Genomic DNA, 9,105 nt, shown 5'->3' on the forward strand with positions numbered 1-9,105 from the left:
TAAAATTCATGTTTTTACACATTGTTATTAATTTTTCTCTTGCATTACTTTTTCTGCCCACTTCATTCTACTGATTAAGAAAAATGTTTTTGCCTATAGTAAGGCATTACATCCTAGGCAATCAACTTTTCACAACCACAAGATTCTGTTTTGACTCTATAGTTGATGACAGAAATGCTGACTGAACTTTAGGCTCTAAAGTATGAACAAAGGTGATTTGTAAAGCTTGTGGTCTGTTATATTGTCGTCTCTAGAGAACTAACTTAATGTATTAGCATTTATCTGTTAATACAATGCTATTAAACAACAAGAATTCTCATGTTTTATGTAAAAAAAAAATTGAAATTGCAAAACAATTCAAAACATTTAAGTCAGTGAATCATAGCATGTTCCATTGGCTCTTTTGTACCATTATTTAATGAAAATACACCTTTTCTGTTAAACAAAAGTTAATGTATAAAAAAAAAATCTAAATTCAAATCAAATTACTAGATTTGGAACAGTTCACATAAAAATCACAGTGCTAATTTAAGAAACCTGTATACCTTATTAATCCTCCAGTGTTGAAACAAGTGTTGAGAACTTCCTTTGACAGATGTATCCCAAACTATTATCAGTCCTGAACTATCTCCTGAGAACATGTGGAGGCCTGTGAAATAATAAAGTCTTCTAAGTACAATACCACACAAAAGAAGAAACACAGAAAAAGATGTACTAACAAGAAACAACTTTTTTTCCTATTATTTTTGTGAACAGGCAAACACCAATTCTATCCTCTCATTTGCTATGGTATATTCATTGCAAATACATTTTGCTCATACTGCATGACATAAGTTGATACCATAAATCTGGATTCAGCACGTAAGTCAGATACTGGAATGCTGAATATTCTTTCAAGTTTTTTTTCATTGTTACTCATATTCTAAAACCAGCAAAAAATTAACATTTACAACTCAATGAACTTCACATGCGTCCTGGTTTTGTTGGGATAGAATCACAAAAACAGCTTTCTGTTCAGGAAAGCTGCATTTTCCGAGATGACTGCAGCACCTGTTGCTGTGAGAACAAAGTTGATAAGACACTTTATTTCATGGTCAGCCACGGTGTGCAGGTTTCCACAGTGATCAAGACCTCTAGCAGTCTTGAGATAGCCAGGTGCTAAAACTAGGAGGAACAGAGGCCAAGGCAGCTGACCCAGGCTGGCCAACAGAAGTATTCCATACCATAAACATCATGCTCAACATAAACTCGGGAGTCCGCTGCAAACAGCTCGCTCTCTCAATGGCTGCCATCCCCGGCTCCTCCCAAGGCCTACTCTCCCTTCGCTCGAGCTGTGCTGCTGGCAGTGCTTGCCAACCAGCGTTCACTGCTGGGAGCGCACAGCTCGCCACCACTATATGGGCTGAGTATAACTCTGGGTACTTTATAGTGCTTTAGCATTAATATTAGTTTTATTATTTTATTAAATCTGTTTCTATTTAAACCTATTTCAACCTACGAGTTTCCTTTCTTTCCCTGACTTCCCTTTCTCTGCTGAGAGGGGGTTTTCATGTGATAGAGCAGTTGCCAGCATGTAGCCCAGATGTGGGCAAGACAACACGGTAGCCCAATGCTTACCTATACATTCACTGAGAGCATCTTGAACATGAACAAATACTGTTTTCCAACAGTTGTTCCTAAATTAAGCACAAGTACTTTTTATAAAAATGCAACTCTCCTCCTCGTAGTACCTACTCCAGTGAATATCTCCAAAAATGAACCACCTCATTACTAACAATGTCACTAATACCAGAAAAAGTCAGACACTTCCACGTATCTTACTCATTCACTCATCTTCAACCCTTCACACCCACCACTAGTGCACGTCAGTACATCTCTCACTCACTCTCAGCTGTTAACCTACCAGTTAATATTACTCACAATGGTCAAATCTCTGTCCTTTTCTCTTAGTTTTTCACATTCTCTGTCAATGTTGAAAAGTTCATCACCTACCCACTTCTTCAGTCTAGCATTAAAATTCTCACAGTCTAACTACTGCTACTTCATTTTCTTTATCTTTGTATTGAGTCGATAATTTTGAATGGCAATATGGTGGAGCTGTCTTTGCTACTGTTCTGATCATGCAATCTCCTGTTCTAAAGTTCTCTGTAGAAGCTGGCTTCAGATTTCCTGCTTCTGCTTTTAACTTAGTACATAATTCTTCCACCTAGAAGAATTCTAGCCAAACTTGTCTTTTTTTCCAGCTTCCTTCTCTACACTGTTAGGCTTTCCACCTGCACCCTGATGCATTTGTCTCCTCTGAACAGTAGCATCTGTGCTTTATGTTCTGCTAATTTTTGCTGCAACATGTACAAAACAGTAGCTAACTAATAATAGCTAGTTATAGAGCCAACAAAAACTAAACTATGACCAAAATATGCCCAGTCATTACTGCCTGATCACTACACATTTGTTTGCCTGTCCTTTCTACACTTACCTTTTCTGATTACTCTCAATTTATATCAGGGACTATGTGTTCCTTTTTGTTAGTCCAGATAGGCATCATACTAACATATTAATTGCAAACACAGTTGAAACTGTTCTATTATAGCATTTCACATTGTCTCTATGAAATAAAGTAAGCTAGTAACACTCAAGTTGGTCTTCAACTGAAAAGATGACTATTTGAAAAAGTAACATGAAGTACATACCTTCTGCATCAAAACAAAGGGTGTTGATGAAACTTTTGTGACCATCAAGCTCCTGTAGCAGTTGCCCATAGATTTCCTCCACATTTGCATTCCAGATTCTGATCACAGAGTCATAACATCCTGTCACAACTAAGGAGTCAGCAATTGGGTGGTACTTTGCAGTGTAAACAAATGAAGGATGAGGGAAAACTCTCACTGCAGATGCAGCCTGCATTTCTATTTTCCACATTCTAAAAAGAAAGGATGTTAGGATATCTACTGTATAAAGCAATCACAGACACAGGTATAACTGATGCCATATTTTGTGCTAGTGGTTCTAAAGGCAAATGCTTAACACCACCTGTTTATCCCACCTATATTTAATTCTTTAATCACAGAATCACAGAAACACTAGGTTGGAAAGGACCTTCAAGATCATCAAGTCCAACCATTAATCCAGCGCCACCATGTCCCCTAGACCATGTCCTGAAGCGCCACATCCACACGTTTCTTGAACACTTCCGGAGATGGCGACTCCACCACCTCCCTGGGCAGCCTGTTCCAATGCTTGACCACCCTCTCAGTGAAGAAATTTTTCCTAATATCCAATCTAAACCTCCCCTGGCACAACTTGAAGCCACTTCCTCTTCTCCTATCACTAGTTACTTAATAGTACAGTACTTAATACTGTACTTTCTAATAAGAGTTAAGATACATTTACTACTTTACATAATACTCTGTCTACAAAGTAAATTCATGACTACTTATTTAATGGATATTTTGCACATTTTAAAAGTCACATAAAGAATTACATAGAATGGATCAGTTTCAGGACTTATAAACAAATTATTAAGACTTTCTGGGGTATCACTCATTTAAAAAAAAAAAAAGAACAAAAAAATCCACAAAGACACACTTAGGATCACTAAATATAAATAAAATCCCAGAAAGTTTTAAAAGAACGATTACCTACCACACAGTGATTGTGATCTCAAGGATGTTTTCTTCACATAAATTCAGTTCTTACTATTCATCTATTTCCTATCCTTCACTACCCATAGCTGTGAGATCAGATTTTTCTTAGGAAGTGTTTTTTTGTTTGATACTGTACATTTTATTATTGAGCCTTCCCCAAAGATGAGTCCATAAAGAATGGAATGGTACCTGGATCATGAAATACAGGTGGGCAGCACACTTCAGAGAGTGCTCAGTTACAGTATGGAATTTAATTGTTTGAGTGCCACCCTTCCAGGTGGGGTGACTACTTCTGGTGGCTACTGAAGAATTCAAAGCTTATTCTGAGGTGAGTTCATTACAAAATTACAACCACTTAAGAGTATAGCTATTAACTTGCAACTTAATGTGCAAAGGTCACAAGGAGTCTGACTATCTTTTAGCATGGTTTTGCTCTAACAACGTGAAAGTTAATTTATTGCTCACCAATAATGTGGGACTAAAGCTTGGGAAGACTCAAGAGTAATATATAAAACATTATATAAAAGAAGGATTTGCCTACGTTCCCAAGTTTTCTCTTCAAGTTGCCTCAGAACTCAGGCAGAAAGACAATCCAGTTAATAAACCAATAATGACTTTAAAGCAATGGGGTGCCTTTTGGTCCTCATCCTTCAATTCTACCATGTTTCAATCGCAAAACACTCACAATGTGAAAGGGAAAAATAAGAAACTCCTTGCCTAAACTGAGATATTTTTAAGGAGCTTAAGGCAAGAGACAATAAATACAGGAACTAACAACTCATGCAGTGACTATGCATAGTACACAGAAAAGGAGGCAGACCACTACAGTTTCAACTTGGTGCCACAAATTCAAGAATTGAGGAACAGATGGGCTTTCTTACAGGTAACATAAATGACTGAAATTGATACTTATTTCAATATAAAAAAAATTCTTTATTTAATCTGCTTCCAAAAAAACCCCACCAAAACACACAAACTATGGGCTAAGCTCTCAAAATACTCTTTTTATGCCTACATACAAGCAGCAAAAAAAGCAAAACAGTTCCGCACATACAGTATATCATTTAACAATTCTTCTGGCATTTTAATTATGCAACTGCCTGTAGCATTACTGAGTTGCATAACAGAAACAACAGATAGGGATCTGACGAGCTAAAAAAAAAAGAAGCCTTATGAAAACCTATGAAGTTGCTCGTAATAAAATTGTGCAGTGTCACAGCCATATTTGCATGCTTTTCTACAGTTCTGAGGGTTTTGCTTTTAAACCCTGAACAGATTAGTATTTTAATATTAACACTGCACTGAAGTAAGTTTTTTAATTGTAGAGGACTTTTGGAATTATTTTCACAGTCTTGGAAATAATACTATCAAATCTAATTTACAGCAATTTAAGTTGAATTATTAACTAAGTGTCCAAAAACTAAAAAAGTTACATATATATGCAGTGTGGCCAATTTATACACACAACTTGAATCTTAAAATTTCAATTTCCTGCCTCATGTTCAAATTTGCAGACTTAATACTGCATTCATAATATGGCAATTTCTGCAAGGATAGCATATTTCAACTGCCTCAGTGACTTCTTGAAATATAAAGCCTTTTGGGTTTTAGCTCCACTGTAGATTTAGACACCACAGTTTTTGGAATAATGTTGGTCTCAAATACATATACATTAGAAACCAGTATAATAAATACTGCGTGATTAAAACCATCACAAGTTTTGGAATATTACAGAGTAAGTCACGCTGCAATCACATCTTTATTCAAAACATTATAGCACTGTTTGGAGCAAGACATGAAACTGGACCCACTTTCTTTTGTGTTTCTGTCACTATCTGCCAGAACATCTTCATCATACTGACCTGACAGTGCCATCAGAGGATGCAGTAAGAAGGTATTGATTGTCTTTTGACCAACAAAGATCATACACTATGTTAAGGTGACCATAAAATTCTCTCAGGAACTGTCCAGAAGGAATTTCATACACTAGTGAAGTTTAAATAGAAAAATAAAAATTTTGTAAGTATTTACAATCAGTTATATGCAATTATTAGTGCAAAGTTTAGTCTAATCTTAGGCTGAGATTCCGCTAGCATAGATTGACTCACTTCTTTACCTTCTCATTTTCAGAGAACAAGATCAAATAGTTGCTAGATATGCATGGACAGCAAGCATATACTTCCATCTAGTGGTTCATGGATGTCACGAATGCCTTAACCCTTAAGAAACAGCCTAGTCGCTTTAAATTATTAGAACCAGATTAGGATTATAATTTTTTTTTTTTTGACAGCTACCCGACCATCTTTGAAATAGATGAACACAGAGGTCATTTTCTGGGACTGTGTAATAAAGGAATCTAGACTTACTGTTCTTTGCATTTAAACATTTATTTTGCGTACACTTAAAATACTGTTATCTCTAAATCTCAAAATTCTTATGCAGGGCTTAAGAACTATACAGTTGAGGCTACTGTGAAGAAGCAGCCCCAAGTCCGAGTAATAAGAAATATTTGTAGTGCCAGCTGAACTGGACCATGAAAGACAGGAGCCTCCGTTGGTCTGCCTGGAGATGACAGTATTCTAGTTATCATCTAACTTTCATGGCAGGTTAGGAGAAAAACTTACAGAAGAGAGCGTGTAGAGTGGGGCTGAAAAAGTGATTTCACTTAAAACCTTACTATCAGAAAATATGTTCCTTATGCAAACTGATTTAGTATTTTCAATAGACCTCTGTGGAGAAATACCATGATTTCAAACCATTACATTGTATATACATTACCAGGTATGCAAAGCCAGTTCCAGCGCTATTAACACAGAAAGACCATTTTCCTCAATGCTCTTTAATGCATAGAACAATTTACAAAACACAATTATAAAACAAAACCTCTAAAAACCCCACAATTTAAGAACACATTTTTGCCTTTTAATTTCACACTACATGAGTTATAAGAAAAAAACCCAAAACATATTTTAAACTTACAAACAATGGGATAGCCATTCTTTCCTGCACATGCTGCTGCCAGCGTTTTCCCATCATGAGAGAAACGAACACAGAAACAGCCCGTATCTCCACCTCGCAGCGAAAACAGATGCTTGTTCGGTATGCGGCAAGCCTAGCTTTTCAGGTAAGAATTGCAATCACACAGTTATGAATATTAACTCCCCAATGCTTAAAACATATTCTTAGTTCTTGTCATGAATAAGTTTTAAAAAGCTACTAACCTCACTTAAGTGAATTTAAAAGAAAAATTCCATCTTATAAACAGAGACAGTTCTACTGTACAGCTTAGGCCACATCTAGTTTGTATATACTTTTCTGCCCCATTATTACAGACAACTAGCAAGTTTTAAAAACCTAAGAAAATTTAAAAATGAAATTACTTCCTTAATTCTAAATGATGACTATTGTCAGTAATATCAACTATAGAGTTAGACTGTAAGTCAAGCTTGTTTAAGGAGTCTAAGCACAACTTTTAGTAACTTAAATGACTGCAGTGTAAACTCAGAAGACTAACTACAGGCATTCAAACTCTTGGTCTACCAAATAACCTTTAGCATTCCTCATCTGTATTTCAATTCCTGATTTTTTTAAAACATAACTGGAGATAAAACATTTCAAAAAAATTGCACAGGTATTATAGTCCCCCCTCCTCTCTCCCAAAATATTTCCTTTTTCACCCAAGGGCTTTTATTCCAAAGCTAAATTAAAGGTTTAAGGGGAATTAAATAATCACATAGCTACTCTGGATATGTTAACTTAAACCTGTTTTAAATTTATGAGTGAAAAATGAGTATGAACAAATTCATATGCATTTAAAATTATACAAATAGATCTACTTATAAAATAATTGAATATACACTGTTCACTTCAGAACAAAGGTAAACAGACCTTGTTAGAAAGTATATTTAAAATTAAGCCTTTTTCTGCTTTTTAACCTCTCTGAAATAAAACATTACAATATTGAACCAATAATTCAAGTCAGAACAAACTTTTTTTATTTACAGGTCATGTAGCTACAATTCACGTATAAAATTAATTTCATATTTAATACCTATACAAAATAATTCATAGTTCTATAGATCATTTTGGAAAAATAACATGCCATCCATCTATATCTATGGAGACAGATACAAATATATTGTGGTTCTTTAAAAAGGTAATTTAGCTTTAAAGGTAAAACAATAATTTAAATGTATAGAAAGGAAATAATTTTGAGTGATTATTCAATTTTAAACAAGCATATCTGCTTTAATATTCTTTGGCAAATAGATAGGCCACATCATGCTAACCTTACTGAAACTTCTTCACAACACTGAACATTACAAAATACATCGTTGTTGTTACTAAAGTTCTTCAGTATGTACATGGACTAGTCTAAGAATAAATGAGCTGCCAAATTTTATTTGTACAACGGCAGGTGAATATTCTTAGGATTGTATTTCTCTTTGTTTTGATGACACGCTTATTTTCAGAATGGCATCTTTCTGAAAAGTACTGAACATTAACAGAAATACATCTTTTACGTATCCTGCCATTTTTGGTAAGAAATTACCATTGTAAAAACAGACTCATCTATTCTTTACTATTTTATTATTATTAGAAAACACTACTGGGAAATAAAATTAAATCCACGTATATTTAAGTGTTCTTTTTGAAAGGATCTGTACAAGGACTACAGTATGGAATCAAAATAAAAATCAACATTCTTTGTTAATAAATTTTATGTTACCCAAACTTTTGTAGAACCATGAACTCACACTAATGCCATTCTACAGAAAAATATGAAATCACCGCATGGACATTCTATATATAGTTGCCAAAAAGACGCCCTTTCTGTGATTCCTAATTTCCCTTAGCTACAGTGATCTAGGAGTTAGGATGAAGCCAGCAACAACCTTCTTAATAAGGTTCTTCAGTGAAAGTTCCTTTATAATTCTGTTATACTGTAAAAGTAACTTTAACTGAAGCAATTAAAAAACCCCAACCTATAACAAAAAACAAACAACCAAGAAAATATACTTCCAATCAAGCCAAAATCTGAGAACTGGTTCATCTTATTTCCACTACCTGAATAGCCCTACTCTTTCAAATTCCTAGAGAATTCTGGAGATAAAAATATCTGACTGTACTGGGAAAAAATGGTTAAAACAACCATATTCGGTAAGACGCAAAGCATCCCTTACTATTTCTGAGAGTTTCTTAAGTTTTGTATTTTGTTTATTTTTGGGGTTGTTTTTTTTTTTCTCTAATGAATGACTTGGTTCTTAATACCTATATCATAAAAAGATAGTAGAACTTTAAATTATTTTTCTTTTAAAAGCAAATAAAAACACTTCACCTGTCCAGGCAACCGTGTCCATTTAAATGGCTCCTTTTTCTCCTCTGGAAAAGGTTCACATGATTTTTTAGATTCTTCTCTCTGGAGCTCACAGAGTGTTGCACTACTTTGTTCCTGCTTGAC

General features: G+C 34.9%; 1 protein-coding gene across 1 annotated transcript in view; it reads right to left on the minus strand.

The window, feature by feature from the left end:
- The window catches only part of AHI1 (Abelson helper integration site 1), a 91,017-nt gene that overhangs the window by 64,860 nt on the left and 17,052 nt on the right, over positions 1-9,105 (minus strand). The window contains 5 exon segments of the mRNA XM_010286268.1: positions 546-649; positions 2,691-2,920; positions 5,507-5,630; positions 6,624-6,756; positions 8,983-9,105. The exon segment at positions 8,983-9,105 is cut by the window's right edge and continues 9 nt beyond it. Of these exon segments, the coding sequence (XP_010284570.1) occupies positions 546-649; positions 2,691-2,920; positions 5,507-5,630; positions 6,624-6,756; positions 8,983-9,105 (714 nt within the window).

This window comes from Phaethon lepturus, unplaced genomic scaffold (genome assembly GCF_000687285.1).
Source record: "Phaethon lepturus isolate BGI_N335 unplaced genomic scaffold, ASM68728v1 scaffold3554, whole genome shotgun sequence".
In the NCBI taxonomy this organism is placed as follows: Eukaryota; Metazoa; Chordata; class Aves; order Phaethontiformes; family Phaethontidae; genus Phaethon; species Phaethon lepturus.